We start from the raw sequence: 17,096 nt of genomic DNA, 5'->3' as shown, positions 1-17,096 counted from the left end.
CATTTCCATTAATTCTCTTCCACCATCAAGTAGCTAAAGTGGGAAAAGCACCAGTGGTCTCTGTTCAAATATAAACCATCTCTGATGGTTGGCATTTGCTTTTCAGCCAAGTAGACAGCATCTGAGTTTTTTGTTCTCGTGCAATTCTGCAAATTCCTGGTATTCACCTTCTTACCGGTATCTGGACAAGTAGTAGAGAGTTAGCTTCAAAAATCAAAAAGCTACCCAAATAGTGTAGTGATTTCCTAAATTGCTCACTTTTTCAATGTAGCACAAAGTTCTTCACAAACTTTAGGGCATGTGCCTCATGAACACATTTTATAGGTAGACACAGAGCTAAACAAGAGACAAGGGCCTCGATGAAGACCTGTGTGTGCAGATAGGTGGCATTGCTCGGGACTCCTCCCAGGTATTCTGTGGGAATGGGGTGGGTGTGAGTCAAGCAAGGGGAAGGACCCAGGAATCAATCCCTCAGCACCTTCTCACTAGGAAGGAAAACTCCAAAGCTGCTATCTGTACTGCCTTCCTGGCTAGCTGGTACACAACTCGTATGCTCACATTAACATTTAGTGTACATTTTAATGATTCAGTTACTAATCTAAACCCCCATACATTTTATAATGCAAATGAACAAGTATGTGGTAGATCATAAATAGCAACACCTAAAACAGTAATTTCAGCTTTTTTTCTAACTATAAGTAAAAACTGTACCCTTCTTAATAAAAATATCAGTTTTAAAATCTACCATTTTGAATCTGACATTTAAAAAATGCATGCAGAGGCCTAGAACAGGAAGCCGAAGGAGAGTGGGCACGAGATGGGTGCTCAGAGAAGGAGAGGCAGGGGTCTGTGGCGAGAAGACCCAGTGAGGATGAGGACCAGGACTGCCTGGCACCTCCACCGGTGCCAGCCCACCCATGTGCCCAGGACCCACCCGGTCCACAGTGCTGAACTGCGTTTGGGGAGTATCGCAGGTCTGTGTTGCAGTGGGACTCTGAAGACAGCCTCGAGTCTCAGTTTAATGATGCTAGACAAATCTATGTCTATGATTTAGAAATGGAAAGTGAAGCGAGAAATTTCTGGTGTCTTCATGGTCCCTGGAGGTCATGATTTTTCTTGTCCTCAAGGAGTATGATATTCTAAAAATCAAGCAATAGCACAGAGCTCAAAATCTTACCTTTGTTTTTTGGATACCAGGAGCACAGAATTGAATTAATCATGATCCTTGGTTTAGGAGACCTCATCATTTGTGAAAGCATGGCCCATTTCATAGATTTCTACGTTTATTATTGTACCTGTATACAGATTTTAAGTATCCAGTATAAGCATCTATGGGCCTGACCACATTCACCACCTGGCATCCTCTACCTGATAACCATTGGCCCAAATCCTATACTCATCTCTTGCTCTCCTTTTCTAATCTCTTGGTATCTATATGTATCTTAAAAAAATTCTAAAAGTCTTCCTTTTATTTAACTTTATAAAAAGGGTATCATGCTGTATATAGTATTTTGAAACTTTTAAAATTTAATATTACTAAGATTCATCCATATTATTACAAGCCATCATAGTTCATTTTTTAATTAAATAACACATACAGTGAAATGCAAAATTTCAGTGTGAAAATTATGTACAAAGTGAACAAATTGATGAGTTTAGATAATTGCATACACCCATGTAACTGATTCATCAATCAAGATATAGAACATTTCCATCACCCCCAGAAAGTTCCCTATACTTTCATTTTTTTCATACTCACTTCTGTAGTAACCGCTGGTGTGACCTACACCACCACAGCTTAAGTTGCCTATTCTATTTTATGTAAATGAAATCATATAGTACGTATTCTTTTGTGTTTAACTTTTCACGCAACATAATGATCGCCCATGATATATTGTGCATCAGTCATTCATTTTTTTATTATACATTGTATGCATCTACCAAAATTTGTTCCATACTTTACATGGACATTTGGATTGTTTCCAGTTAGGGTGCATCTATCCAATGGAATCCTACTAGCAATAAAAAAAAAACAAACTGAACTTCTGATACATGGGGCAACATGAATGACTCTCAGAAGCATTACGCAAATGAAAGGAGTCAGACACAAAAGGCTACATGCTATATGAATTCGTAAATATAACATTCTGGAAAAAGCAAAGCCTTAAGGACAGAAAATACATCAGTGGTTTTAAGGGTTAGGGGGAGGAAGGAATTGGTTACAAACGGGCAAGAGGGAACACTGATAGAAATGTTCTACATCTTGAAGTGGTAGTAACACAACTGTGTGGGTTGTCAAAACTTACAATTGTATACCTAGAAAGGGTGAGTTTTACTGTATATAAATTATATCTCAATAAACGTTACCTTAAAATATAAAATAGATGTTTGAGAAAACCTGCTAATACATCTAAATAATTACGGTGAACTATAACAGATAATTCCTGCCTCTCTCTCTACTCTATAAAAAAGGGTGGGTGGGGGGTGTCCCTGTCCTGAGCATTTGGTTTCAAACAGGAATGTCCCGATTGTTTATTTTCTAGATTGCCAAGTTAGATTACTATCTAGTTTAATATCTGTTTAAAAATATATATATGTGGGACTGGCTCTTGGTAAGATTATCAGGAAGAACTGCCTATTCAAGATCAAGTAACTCACTTGCTAATTGTTTTTGCCAGCAAATAGTGGTGGCATGGGCTGGAATAATAGCAGAGACATTCAGAAACTATAACTTACTTTTGAACTGTCAGACTTTAAAGATAGAGCTGTTCATAAACAGGGACACAGGAATGCAAGAGAAGAAACTTTCACAAACATACAAGATTGCCCTTTATATTTTCCTACACCAATTACAGTATATAACAGTTAATATTAGGGAATCTACATATACTGAAGATTGTTCTTCCAAGAATGTGGAAATACATAAAAATTGCATTGAATTAATATACTATACACCTCTCTTGTTTATTGACAAAATGCTTGGGATCCTTATTTAACACATAGAATTTAAAATATATTCTTGCCATTTTGTCGTGTCTTAGATTCTTGGGAGCTATAACAGAGGAAATTTAAGCACTGAAAAATTTGTGGAAGAAATAAAATCAATTGCAAGTGAACCCACTGAAAAGCATTTCTTCAACGTCTCTGATGAATTGGCTCTAGTCACTATTGTTGAAGCTCTGGGAGAAAGAATATTTGCCTTGGAAGGTATGACTAGTTCTTGTAATCCTGTATGTTCTGTCTACAATGCAAAGTCAATGTAATGGGTTTTTGGTATTTATTCCTACTACTACATGGGTCGTGCACTTTTACTGTGTACAATAGCCAGCATGGAACGGTGCCCTTTTATGTAAATCTTTCCCTGAGATGGCTATCTCACATTAGCACCGTGTCTGTCGGCAGCTCTCTTTGTAAGGATGTGGGGGTTGAAGGAAGGCAATGGTCAGTGTAGACTCACCAGAACAAAAAGGTGCCCGCGTATTGTTAGTCCTTTTCTGTGACACGGCTTTAGAAAATGGAGACACTAACTCAACTTTTCCTTTTTAATTTGTTTATGTTATTTTGGGCTTCTATGGAAATGTTCTTGTTTGCAGTAACTTTGTTGTTCATTTATTTTCTCCTGTTTTGCTTCTTGCCCACTTTAAAGGTCTTTTACGGAACTCTGTCTCAACTCCCATGACAGTAAAACATTGGTTCACTATATTTGTCTAAGTCATAATTCTTTTTTGTAGAATTTTTTTGATTTTGCAATGACGATTGGCTACTGAGGATAATGAGTCATGGCATTCCTTCCTCTGCCTTTGGTAGATGTCAAGTAACAAATTACTTTGAAACTAGCCTTTGCCTGACAAAAAAAAAAAATAAGTCTTTGGAATTGTTATGCCAGGAAAACTTAAAAAAAAGCCTCTTTGTTCATGTTCTCTGATAACTGGAGCCTAAGAGAACATGCCTCTTTCCCTTTTTCCAGAGAGTTCTACTCTTATGCCTCATCCGAATCCAATGGACCCTGTCCTTGTGAGGACACACGGAAAGACTGTTGTTTTGCATCTTAAGCACAGAAATTTAAAAGCACATTCTCAGTCACCCTGATACGACCTGATAATGGGAAACAGAAAGATAAAATGAGAAAGAGACATAAGTAAAGCAAAGTAGACCACTTTGAGCATCAAATGACCAGGAAAATGCAAAAAGTGACTAACAACAGAATATTAAAATGTATAGAAAGGAAAGAGTCACGAGGCATAGCATATTTATTATCATGGGTCACTAAAGGGGAGTAAAATAGGCCACCCCAAAATATGTCACTTTGGCATGTAGATTATTTTGAGCTGAAGGCAATCAAGACCCAGCAGACTCAGGAAAAACTTTAACCTCTTCCTTAACTACCTAAAAGAATTTATACAGGGGGGCTGGTCAAGAAAAAGAGCTATAACCAAGGATAACTTTTTAATCTGAAAAATCTATCTGCATGGCAGGGCAAACTTCTAATTATGAAACATCTGTTCCTCTTATGTCCATTGAACTGCCCTCCTCCCTTTGCAGCCCCTGGCTCCTCTCCCAATCCTTAGGTCAGGATGGTATATAAGCTTCAATTGCCCCCACTTGACCTTCAGTCTCATATTTTGGGGGTGGGGGGTCCCATATGAAATTAAATTTGTTTTTCTCCTGATAATCTGTTTTAGGTCAAGTTAATTATTAAACCAGCCGAGGAAGGGAAAATTTTTCCACTCCTGCATGACCCAGTGCACATACATGTATGTAGAAAAATCAAACAGAATTTCACAAAATTACTCTTATTATGTACAAAGCACTCTGATAGTTTCTCATTTTCGTTCTCTCTTCTCTTTCAATTAAAAAAAAATGCTGGTGGTGACTCACCCTGATGATTTCATGACCCATAAGTGACAGATTTGGTTTAGATTTGATGAGCAGCTACAGCCCATGCAGACTTCATTTCTCTGCTTCCCTTTTGCCCCACCTGCCCTGTGCCTTTAGAAACAGAACACTTGAATTACTTATCCATCTGAAGTCGCAGCTGCGTCTAGAGAACTTGGCTTTCCTGCATTCTGTACGCAAGTCACTTTTAAGTGGCTTTGGTCTCACAGTAGCTATCCCAGTGTCATTTACTAATAGGCCAGACCATAAGCTTCACTGGCCCCAAGGAAATAGACAAAGTTTTCCAAGTCATTGTGTACTTTTAATTTTTAATAATGTGATAAGTCAATAATGTGATCTGTGATATGATAGAAACAATCTGTAAAGACCATTTAAATGAAAATTACTTAGTTACATTAGATAAGCACAATACAGTTTCAATTTTAAACCTCATCTTAAGTAAGCAAATAAATATAACCTTACAGAACCTGTAGAAATGAAGCCTGTATCAGTGGTTGTGGGAAAAGGAGCCCCGTTTGCCTTAAATGACATTTTTGTGTTGCTTCTAAATTATCTACACCATTAGTTAAAGATTACACATTGGAATGCCCCGAAACTATAAGAAGTCTGTATATTTAAAAGCAAAATTATTTTTTTAAATGTCCACAGATTAAAATGTCTCCCGCATCTTTATTGCTACACTTTGTGGCCTAACCAAATGCAGTGTTTTGACTAGCCTATTTAGGATTTTCTTCATAATGACAGCAGAAAGGGCTTCATTTCCTTGTTACTTGAGAAGTGTCCACTTCCTATCAACATTTATCTTTAGATGGTAAATAGCAGCGATTATGAAATTCCTGTTTGCCACAGACAGCACCACCTAGTGATGAGAACACGCCACCAACTTGCCCAATCAAAGATCAGAAAATGGTCTGTCTCCCTTTCCCAGCAAATGTTGGGGAAAATGCTGAAATTCCCAACCAGACGCCAAGCAGTGGGGAGAGTGGTTATCCCAGTACTCATGAAGAGTCCTGGGAGGAGTTGACAGCAAGTTCAGAGATGTGCAAGGGGCTCTCACCATGAGGAGAGTTCAGCAGGCGGAATGTCACATAACTCCCTTCCCTCTGTTCTCCGCTGTAAGCAGAACAGCAGGAAGAGAAAGTACTGGATATATGCAGGGTTTTGCTGCTGTGCTCTTAAGTTGGCCTTGCAAAGATAAATAAAAAGGCACCATAAAGCATTGTGGACTTAAAAACTTAAAGTGTACTTCAGTCATTTAAAATTAGAGGATAATTCATATGTGAAATTAAAATGATACATTTGGATTCTTGATTGATATCCCTATTTAACCTAGTCCTAAAAAAAGGCAATCACTGATGTATTTGTTAACAAATTTATGACAGCAAATAGCTAGTAAATAAGTGTGATTTCACAAGTTTAATTATTCTTATGCCTCAATGAGAGGGCAGACTGACTCTTACAATTATGCACTATTTTTAACTTATTTGCAAAGCCAAATAAATCAGTAACTCCCTACTTAAAGTAAATGAATCAACATTCCCGCAATCCCCTTAGGAGGTTGTGGCTTTGGGTTGGTGAATATTTTGAGAGTAGCACATTTTCCATGGAATGCTCTGGATTATCTCTGTATTTCAGTAAAGAGCCTAAAAATGGGTATAGAATCTTGCCCACAGAAATCCTCGTTAAAAAATTTTCAGATTCACGGAGCTCTTAGAAAGATAAAAAGACCTAATGCTTGCTACTGAACCTCATTACAGACCATTGACTTAAAAAAATGGGTACAGATTCTTTTTTTTATTTTATTATGTTATGTTAATCACCATACATTACATCATTAGTTTTCTTTTAATTTTTTTATTGTTATGTTAATCACCATATATTACATCATTAGTTTTTGATGTAGTGTCCCATGATTCATTGTTTGTATATAACACCCAGTGCTCCATGCAGTTTGTGCCCTCTTTAATACCCATCACCAGGATAACCCATCCCCCCACCCCCGTCCCCTCTAGAACCCTCAGTTTGTTTCTCATAGTCCATGGTCTCTCATGGTTTGTCTCCCCCTCCGATTCCCCCCCTTCATTTTTCCCTTCCCACTACCTTCTTTTTTTTTTAAACATATAATGTATTATTTGTTTCAGAGGTGCAGGTCTGTGATTCATCAGTCTTACACAATTCACAGCACTCACCATAGCACATACCCTCCCTGATGTCTATCACCCAGCCACCCCAACCCTCCCACCCCCCACCACTCCAGCAACCCTCAGTTTGTTTCCTGAGATTAAGAATTCCTCATATCAGTGAGATCATATGATACTTGTCTTTCTCTGATTGACTTATTTCGCTTAGTATAATACCCTCTAGTTCCAACCACATTGTTGCAAATGGCAAGATTTTGGTTTTTTTGATGGCTGCATAATATTCCATTGTGTGTGTGTGTGTGTGTGTGTGTGTGTGTGTATATATATATATATATATACACACACACCACATCTTCTTTATCCATTCATCTGTTGATGGACATCTTGACTCTTTCCATAGTTTGGCTATTGTGAACATTGCTGCTGTAAACATTGGGGTGCACGTACCCCTTCGGATCCCTACATTTGTATCTTTGGGGTAAATACCCAGTAGGGCAATTGCTGGGTCATACGGTAGCTCCATTTTTAACTTTTTGAGGAACCTCCATACTGTTTTCCAGAGTGGCTGCACCAGCTTGCATTCCCACCAACAGTGTAGGAGGGTTCCCTTTTCTCCGCATCCTCGCCAACATCTGTCATTTCCTGACTTGTTAATTTTAGCCATTCTGACTGGTGTGAGGTGGTAACTCATTGAGGTTTTGATTTGGATTTCCCTGATGCCGAACGATGTTGAGCACTTTTTCATGTGTCTACTGGCCATTTGGATGTCTTCTTTGGAAAAATGTCTGTTCTTGTCTTCTGCCCATTTCTCGATTGGATTATTTGTTCTTTGGGTGTTGAGTTTGGTAAGTCCTTTATAGATTTTGGATACTAGCCCCTTATCCGATATGTCATTTGCAAATATCCTCTCCCATTCTGTCGGTTGTCTTTTGGTTTTGTTGACTGTTTCCTTTGCTGTGCAAAAGCTTTTATCTTGATGAAGTCCCAATAGTTCATTTTTGCCCTTGCTTCCCTTGTCTTTGGGGATGTTTCTAGAAAGAAGTTGCTGTGGCTGAAGTGGAAGAGCTTGCTGCCTGTGTTCTCCTCTAGGATTTTGATGGACTCCTGTCTCACATTTAGGTCTTTCAAAAAATGGGTACAGATTCTTAAAAAAATATGTGATTGTATGGCATGTGACCTAGAGACCATCAAAAAGTTCCTCCCAATTTGTGAGTGATACCTACCACCAGAAATTAGAGCAAATACAAACCCAGAACCCCTCACCCTTTATCAAATAATGGCATTCTGAGAGGATCTGTAGCTGGAAATACAGGTGGGGCTGGTAGAGTCAAGAGACCTCTTTAGATATGTGAATAAAATTATTTCAGCCCTGAAACATAGCAGGCAAGTTTAGCCTAATGTGTGAGCAGGATTCCGATGGTGTGAGGGGAAGACAGAGATTTTCAATCTCAGTACTTTCAACTTTAACCCCCTGGATCCAAAGTGCCATTATCATCCACAGGCATCCACAGTGTAAGAACAGAAGCATGAATGGAGATTTCTCAACTTCTCCAGCAAGGGTGGGGAAGCCATCAGTCAAGAATTTAGACATGGCCCTTCTGCTAACCTTCTCTGTCCTCCACCCAGCCCTACCTAGGAATTTTGGGTTGAGAAATGTGTGGCTGAACATACCCAAAAGATGTTGGAAATTCTGGTTTGTAAAGAGCCCAGACTGTAATTGGCCTCTGTCTTCTCCAAATCAACAGTGTGCTAACAGGCATTTATGTTTCTGTTATAGCTACAGCTGACCAGTCAGCAGCTTCATTTGAAATGGAAATGTCTCAGACTGGCTTCAGTGCTCATTATTCACAGGTACATTGACCACTTGGTAGAAAATGAAGTATCTTTTTTTTTTTAAGGTTTCCACTCCCAAAAGCAATGCCCAGGCATCAGCATTATAAGTGCAACTAGCAGTTCATGGCTTGAGCGGTTATTCCAACTGTGATGATGTTCCTAATCCAAATAGGAAAATGACATTTCACAAACTTACTAGGAAAATGAGTTCTTCCACACAGTTCACTACACTGTACTAATAATTGTGAATCAAACATTTTGAGGTCTGCCTTATGTAATTATACATCTGGCTAAATGAAATACTTAACTTAAAATGGTTTCTAATGATATGGAATGTATCTTTTTCTCAGTTTCAGTGTATTCAAAGATCTTACTAGAATTCCATGTTCAAGACCTAGGATTCTTGAATTAACAGAATTAAACAGAAAGGCAAGATTAGGAAATGTATCATTTGTAGTTGAGGAAAGAAAATGCATCAGAGTCCATGCAAAGGAATATTAACATTGCAATGGGCAATTGTACTATACAACTTAGGGCAAGTTACTTACTCTGCCAAGTTACTATCATGTTATTGTGAAAATTAAATGAGTTAATATATGTAAAGCACTTTGACCAGAACCTATCACATTGTTAATGCTGTGTTCTTACTATTTTGTTAAATATCATTTGTTTTCTGTCTTTGGATATAAGGACTGGGTCATGCTTGGAGCAGTAGGAGCCTATGATTGGAATGGAACAGTCGTCATGCAGAAGGCTAATCAAATCATAATCCCCCAAAACACAACCTTTAACGTTGAGTCTACCAAAAAGAATGAACCTCTTGCTTCTTACTTAGGTAAAGTTTGGATGTAATTGATAGAAAATTATTATGTTTTATTTTTGGTTTTGTTTTTATTTTTAGCATTCTTTGCTTATATTTATATAGGCTTACTTATAACCAAGTAAGACAAATCATTTCCAAGAGTTAGACATTTTACAGGACCCATGAAAATTCTAAAGCAGCCTTAGTTTCTGAGCAGTAGTCAGAATAATAGAACATGGAGGTCATGCTCTCTCAGAAGTGCAGGAATGGTTTAGGCTGATATGTGCACTTTTTGAGGTCTCCCTGTTTGGTATTCTCATTAACTTCAAGAAGAGCTTTGCACCTGGTGGACAGGAAATTACGATAAAAAAGAGAAACCTTGATTCAGCTAATATCCTGAAGGTCAGACTCCCATTTTCTCTTAAATATCCTATATCATTGGTTTCTTTCTATGGGTCCTAATTTTGGAAAAGAAAATGTTAATTTGTCTTGATATATAGCTTCTTCTTTAATAACTCTATTAAATAAGACAAATATTAAGATGTAATATCATCTTATTTTTCAAAGACTTTTCTGGAATGAGGAGTTATATGTCAGGAATCACCTTATTCTAGATCTGTACCAAGCTGCCTAGAAGATACCAGGAATCTTTTCTAGCACTAAATGATCTCAGTAAACAATTAGGAGGGCCTAGGATGAAAAAAAAAATGCTCAGGGTATGGTTTCCCAACTGTTCACTCACTCAACAAATATTTGACCGGTACCTATTTTGCCCCAGGCATTGTTCTTGGTGCTGGGGTGTAGTGGTAAAGAAAACAAATACCTTTCACTGTTCAATTTTAGTATGTTAGCATTCCTCTCTGGGATCTTTCTGTCCTGGAGGCAAGTCTTTTTCTCTCTCTATTCCAGTTTATTTCTATTTTACAAGGAAGATAGGAGGTCTTTACTAGTAGATCCATACATCTCCTTATTCAAGGACACATCTTAAAACTGTAGAGGCAACAAGACTTAAGAAAAATGAAAGGCCTGAGGATTTAAGATAATTAAAAATATGGCAGTGAGCAGCAAATATAACGTGAGTCCTCAAACCCCTTAACACATGTTGAACTGCATTCATGAAAGTCTAGTTTATTTCTCATAAAAGTCCTATTACATTCTGCCCTGGTCAGACATTACACATAACAAAAGAAAATGCCAGACTAGGTTGTGCTGATTAAAAGATTATCTAAAGGATACTGATCTGGAAACAATTCCTTTCTCTCCTTTCCCACCCCCGACAAAATTTGAAGAAATTAATGGTTAGGAAACAAAATGTACACTGCATATCTTTTAAGTATTTGGAGGATTGTACTCTAACATAAAGAGGTTGGGCTCAAAATTCATATACATTAAAAGAGATCTTAGCATATGGTAAACATCCAACTTTCCAAATTAGGATATTAAGGAATAGAAAAATGATGTCACAGCTACCTATGACAGATCTGAACTAGAATCTAGGTCTCTTGATTCTATTCCAGTGTTCCTTTCAAAATTAAAGACATTTACAAAATTAAAGATATGGCATGAAATCCACAAAGATGTGTGTGACATCTTAAGAAGTTCACACATTTTGGGGCACCTGGGTGGCTCAGTTGTTTAAGCGTCTGACTCTTGGTTTTAGCTCAGGTCATGATCTCACGTTCCTGGGATTGAGCCCTGAGTTGGGCTCCATGCTCAGTGCAGAGTCTGCTTCAGATTCTCTCTCTCCCTCCCTTTCTCTCCCTCCCCCCACCCTTGCATGCATGTGTGCACTCTCTCTCTAAAATAAATAAATAAAATCTTTTTTAAAAAAAAAGCTCACACATTTTAATAACACTAGGTTTTTTTTATATTCTGAGTTATTATTATATGATAAAATTCCTTAAAACCAAAGAGTCTTAAGAATCCTAAATCTATTATTCCCGGAAAGCTTAGATTCAAGGTTGCTTAAAGCAGGCTTAGAGAATTTAAGACTTAAGGATATCACTGTGAGCGAGAAAAAAACTAAGAGAACCTTCATTCGTAACCACAGTATTTATAACATATGATTTCTTTCTGCCCAGAAAAGGAAATTTGGGGGTATGTTGTCCACAATGTGCTTAGATGATTTTATATTTTAGAAATCATTTCATTAGCTTAATCACAAGTTAGCACATAAGATATTTTGCCAACATAAAGTTTAAGATATATAAGATTTCTTTTAAAATAGAAAAGCACCTAGAAAGGGGACAGGGAAGAAAAATACCTTTGTACCCACAAACATTATTCTAAATCTAAAATGGAACTTTCAAAATGTCTGCTTGTATGGGTTACAAATTAAGAAGAGTTTGAATGTGTTAGTCTGAAATCTGTGTGGATTGCAAGTTGTTAGGCTGTGGAAAATCTCATGGAGGAAACAAAGTGAGAGGTAGATGCTCTATAGAAAAAAAAAAAATCTCATAGTAATCAATAATAACCAGAAAAAAGTAGGAACAGAAACTGTTGAACCTCTCTCAGGGTATAGTCATTCACTCATCTTTCCACAACCCAGGAATTGCCTTAGGACACTATGCACTTAGCAAGTGGATTTGATGGTGAGAGTACAGTGGAAATCTCATTCCCTGCCTCCACTACCCACGGTCTGCCTCTTTCTAATCATGGCAGACAAATTCAAGAGAAAAAGTAAAGATGTGAGGCAAATGCATGAAACCAAAGCAGAACAGACCTGTTTCCCATTATCTCACCAGATTCGAGCACTTTTCCCAAGGAGTGAATTATGAGAGCTGACAGGATCTATTTCTTGTAAATCCATGCAGAAGGCTATGCGATGAATTTTCCTTTTTCTTCAATTTTGTGCTTTCTCTTCAGAAAGCAACATTAAGCTTAGATGTTTATAATTATTTTCCTTTCAAGAAAATTAGACTTTACATGGCTTTCTTTCTCTCTCCCTCCTTATTGTCTTTAAACACTTGAGCTTCAACCAGTAAGGACCTAACCAGTAGACTACTGTCTTTGTGAAGACTTAAGTTAATAGATGTAGCTATCAAGAGCAAATTATCAGAATTAATTAACCAAATAATCACACAACCCCAAGCCTCAAACATAATTTTTTAACTTTTTTTAAAGGTTCCTTTATCAGTTGGCCTTCATAGCTCTGAAACTTAAAAAAAAATCAAAGTGTACTAACACTCTTGGGCCAATCCCTTCTTAATATTTCTTAGTAGAGTGATATGAAATAAGACAGTCTTTGTTTTGCACATTCTTCTTTTTTATTTTATTTGTGTATAAACATGACCTTAAAGTTTTTATTTTTTAAGCAATATTGTGGTTAGTAACATAAGTACTTGTTTAGTAACATTACTTGTTTGAAAAAGAATAGTTTACAATTTATTATGCATGGTTTTTTTTAGAAGCTCAAAGAAAGATGAAGAAATGAGAATGTGAGAAAAATATTCATGAAGGAAAAATGCCTGAGGAATTGTGTTCCTTTAGCACTTGTGAGATTAAACATGTTTTAGTACAAAAAAACCTCTGTTCCTTTACAGAAATGTTGTAAGAAAGTGAAACTATTACCTTATAGTAAAACACTTGAAAAATAAATTTTCCATATAATCTTTCTCTTAGTAAGAAATACTATTCTGTGACATTTGGAAAAATAATCTGCCCTCTTCTCCTCTACTGATGGGCAGATCTGGTTATTAGAACATTTCTTCTTTCTGTAGAGTTGAAATGTGCAATTTTTTATTCATTGATTTAGCTCTGTTCTTTATCAACACAAAGAATAAATTTAATTCTTCACTCAAAAATTGAATTGTCTGCCTCAAAGATACACAAAAACTGAAAGCCCAATTAAAAAGAGGAATGTCAAAACTCACTTTATAAATTTAAATTCCAGTTAGTTAACACAGTGTACTGTTAGTGTCAGGTGTACAATAGTGTGATTCAGCACTTCCAAGCAACACCCGGTGCTCTCGCAACAATTGCCCTCCTTCATCCCCATCACCTCTTTCACCCATCCCCCCACCCACCTCCTTTTAATCAAACAAATGCAAATTAAAATCACAGCAAAGTATTATTGTTAGATTATGTTTAACATCTATTAGAACATTCACAAATTTAAATAATAGTAATGATACCCAAAGTTTGTGAGAGTTTGATAAATCTAGTTTGTGCTTTGGCCGTTCATGGAATAAATTAGTAAAAATGTTCTGGAACCAATTTGCCAGACACTGAAAGAATTGAAAAAATATGATCCAGTAATCTATTCCTTGAAATTTGTCACCAAAAACCCAAAAGAAGAAAAAAATTTAAATGTTCAAGGATGTCTTTGCAGCCTTAAGTATAATATCAAAAAATTAAAAACTGCCAGGGACGCCTGGGTGGCTCAGTGGATTAAGCGTCTGCCTTTGGCTCAGGTCATGATCCCAGGGTCCTGGGCTCCAGTCCCACATCAGGTTTCCAGCTCAGCAGGAAGCCTGTTTCTCCCTCTCCCACTCCCCCTGGTTGTGTTCCCTCTCTCACTGTCTCTCTCTCTCTCTCTGGCAAATTAAATAAATAAATAAATAAATAAATAAATAAATAAATAAATAATCTAAAAAAAAATTAAAAAACCACCTAAAAATTCTACCATTCTAGTGGGAATGATCCTGTGGTAGAAACGTAATCCCTTTATGCCTTCATTCAGAGAATAAACATCAACTACTTAAAATTACTACTGAAAAATCTACAGCAGCGAGGGTACCTGGGTGGCTCAGTCAGTTAAGCATCTGACTCTTGATTTCGGCTCAGATCATGACCTCAGGGTCCTGAGATTGAGCCCTGCGTGGGGCTCCGTGATGGCCATGGAGCCTGCTTAAGATTCTCTCCCTCTACCTCTGCTCCTCCCCCCACTTCCCGTGCACACACACACCCTCTCTCTCTAAAAAACAAGTAAATAAACATAAAATAAAAATCTAAAGCAGCGACACCGAAAAGGCTTACATTTACTATGATTCCAACTGTATAAAATTATTAATTTTATAAAATAAAAGATAATAAATAAAATAATATTTTATAGAACCTAATAATTAAAATTATTAGGTTCTATAAAATATGTCCAGATGAAGTACAACTGATATATTACAAAGTCATGAATTGGGATTATGAGGGATTTTTTGTGGGTTTTTTTTTTCTTCTTCTGTCATCATTGTCATATCATTTGTGCCTTTAAACAATGAAAAACTGAGGTGGGAGTGGACAAAGCAGTCGCAGTAATCAGAGAGCATGCTAAAAGTTTCTACAGAGACAAACTTCCCTGCATTAAAAAATATTTTCAAACATATAAAAATGATTCTCCCAACCATTTAAAATGGATCTTAATTTATTCTGTGCAGGCTTTAAGGGGTCAGATAGTATATTTGACACCTGGTGTCGCTCTTTTGTTAGGTTACACAGTGAATTCCGCCACTGTTTCTGGAGATGTGCTGTACATTGCTGGACAGCCACGGTACAATCATACGGGCCAAGTTGTCATCTACAGGATGGAAGATGGAGACATCAAGATTCTCCAGACACTCAGTGGAGAACAGGTAAGCTTAAAAATTATTGTTTTAATTTAATCCATGTATACTCTATGTAAATTTAAATTAACCATCAACTGTCCTAAACTCTAAAAAGAAAAAGTACTGGGGCGCCTGGGTGTCTCAGTCAGTTGAGTGTCTGCCTTCAGCTCAGGTCATGATCCCAGGGTCCTGGGATCAAGCCCCGCATCGGGCTCCCTGCTCAGCAGAGAACCTGCTTCTCCCTCTCCCTCTGCCCTCCCCTACTTGTGCTGTCTCTCTGTCAAACGAATAAATAAAATCTTTAAAAAATAATAATAATTAAAAAAAAGAAAAAGTACTGTCCTAGTCAACATCAACCCTAAACAGGGCTCCATGTTAGCTTCCTTGCAGAGATGTAAAATGCCTGCGTCTTTGGCCTCAGGAATATTTCAGTTGCATGGAAATGGAGATAAGATGGATAGACGATGTAGACACACATGTACAAATATATACATATAAGAAAAACATTCTAAAACATTAAGCCTGAAAATGCCAATGGCACAGACAGTAAATGCAGAAGATGGAAAGATTGTTTTAAGCTAGGATTGGTGCCAAAAGTCTTACCACGAGATCAGATTTGTGCTAGTTTAGAAGGAAAGACAGACCGTAGATAAGTAGAAAGAGCAGAAGAGCCAGTTAAAAAGATAACACGGACCCCAACTGTGTGAGGTTTTTGAATGGCAAACTAAAGAATTTGGATTTTCTCCTGGAAGTATTGGGAAGTTATGTAAAATCAAAAAATTCTCATTAGATGATATTGAATATTAAAAGTATTTTAAGAAATCGTACATGCAATATGCAAACATAAATATATGTAAATATTTTTTAACTGAAACATCTATGTGATTGGTTAGTATTGCATTACAATCATTTGGGCTTCACTAAATATCCCCAACTCACCACACTGCCCCTCCACCCTCCTCCCATCACCAACTACTCCACAAGGCTGGGCAGCAGCAGCCTTCCCCCCCTGCAGATGTACTCACAGCTGCCCAGTGCAGCAGAACAGCTTAGGTCAGAGGAGACAGACACATCCTTGCCTGATGTTAAAGAGAGCTGCCCTCTCTTTAACGCCCCACAGGAGCCCATATCTTTTAGAATGACACCATAAACATAGCTTTCAGGGCTCTAGCTAAGGGCGTGCAGTTGTCAGAGTCATCTTGGGAAGCCCAAACTGTGTTAGCTCCATCAGGTATTTATAGATCCCCACAGCCTAAATGCAATGTCCCAACTAGAGATTATTTTGACCAATCTCAATATTGCTTAGTAGTATAACTGAAATCCTTTCCCCCACAGATGTCCAGGGGAACAGAGTTAGAGTGAACCAAAAGTAAGAGTCTCGTGTATAAAGATTCTCATATATATAAAATAATAATACCTGGTGAAAGGGTTTTATTAGCCTTTTGCCCACATTTGTAATCAGAAAATGCTTCAGCAATCTAAAAACAGGCTAAGGTGAAGAGAGCCTAAAATGATGTATCACCAATAAAAATGGAAAAGGAAGGAATGCAGTAGACATAAATAAGGAGGAACTGACAGGATTGTAAAATGAAGTATTTTCTATGACATCTTAGGTCTGATATCACTCTACTAATTGTCTACAAGACAGGAAGTGAGAATTTTGTGAAAAATTACTCATGAAAGTTACAAATGATTTAAATTACAAATGATTTAAGAGTCGAGCCTGGGAATCTGAGAGAAAGGTGGCACCATTATTAGAATGTCAGCAACTCAAGCAGTGTAGATTTTTTTTTATGGTATTTGGTTTTACATATTTCCTGTAACAGTGAGCACAAATTCAAATGGTTGTGGGTGTCAGGAAGATAAAGTAAATAAATAAAGCTACTA

At 37.3% G+C, this 17,096-nt stretch overlaps 1 protein-coding gene across 8 annotated transcripts in view; it reads left to right on the top strand.

The window, feature by feature from the left end:
• ITGA1 (integrin subunit alpha 1) overlaps positions 1 to 17,096 on the top strand; it is a 168,464-nt gene that overhangs the window by 102,684 nt on the left and 48,684 nt on the right. For all 8 annotated transcript variants that reach the window (XR_012377588.1, XR_012377587.1, XR_012377586.1 and 5 more), the window contains 4 exons: positions 3,042 to 3,207; positions 8,815 to 8,888; positions 9,561 to 9,705; positions 15,094 to 15,236. Coding sequence is in view for 5 of the 8 variants with exons in the window: in XM_073890924.1 (XP_073747025.1) it covers positions 3,042 to 3,207; positions 8,815 to 8,888; positions 9,561 to 9,705; positions 15,094 to 15,236 (528 nt within the window). In the remaining 3 variants the exon portion in view is untranslated. The remainder of the gene's footprint in view (positions 1 to 3,041; positions 3,208 to 8,814; positions 8,889 to 9,560; positions 9,706 to 15,093; positions 15,237 to 17,096) is intronic.

This window comes from Callorhinus ursinus, unplaced genomic scaffold (genome assembly GCF_003265705.2).
Source record: "Callorhinus ursinus isolate GAN/ISIS: 27379988/994484 unplaced genomic scaffold, GSC_fseal_2.0 scaffold3, whole genome shotgun sequence".
Taxonomy (NCBI): Eukaryota; Metazoa; Chordata; class Mammalia; order Carnivora; family Otariidae; genus Callorhinus; species Callorhinus ursinus.
This window is presented reverse-complemented; position numbering and strand designations above follow the sequence as displayed.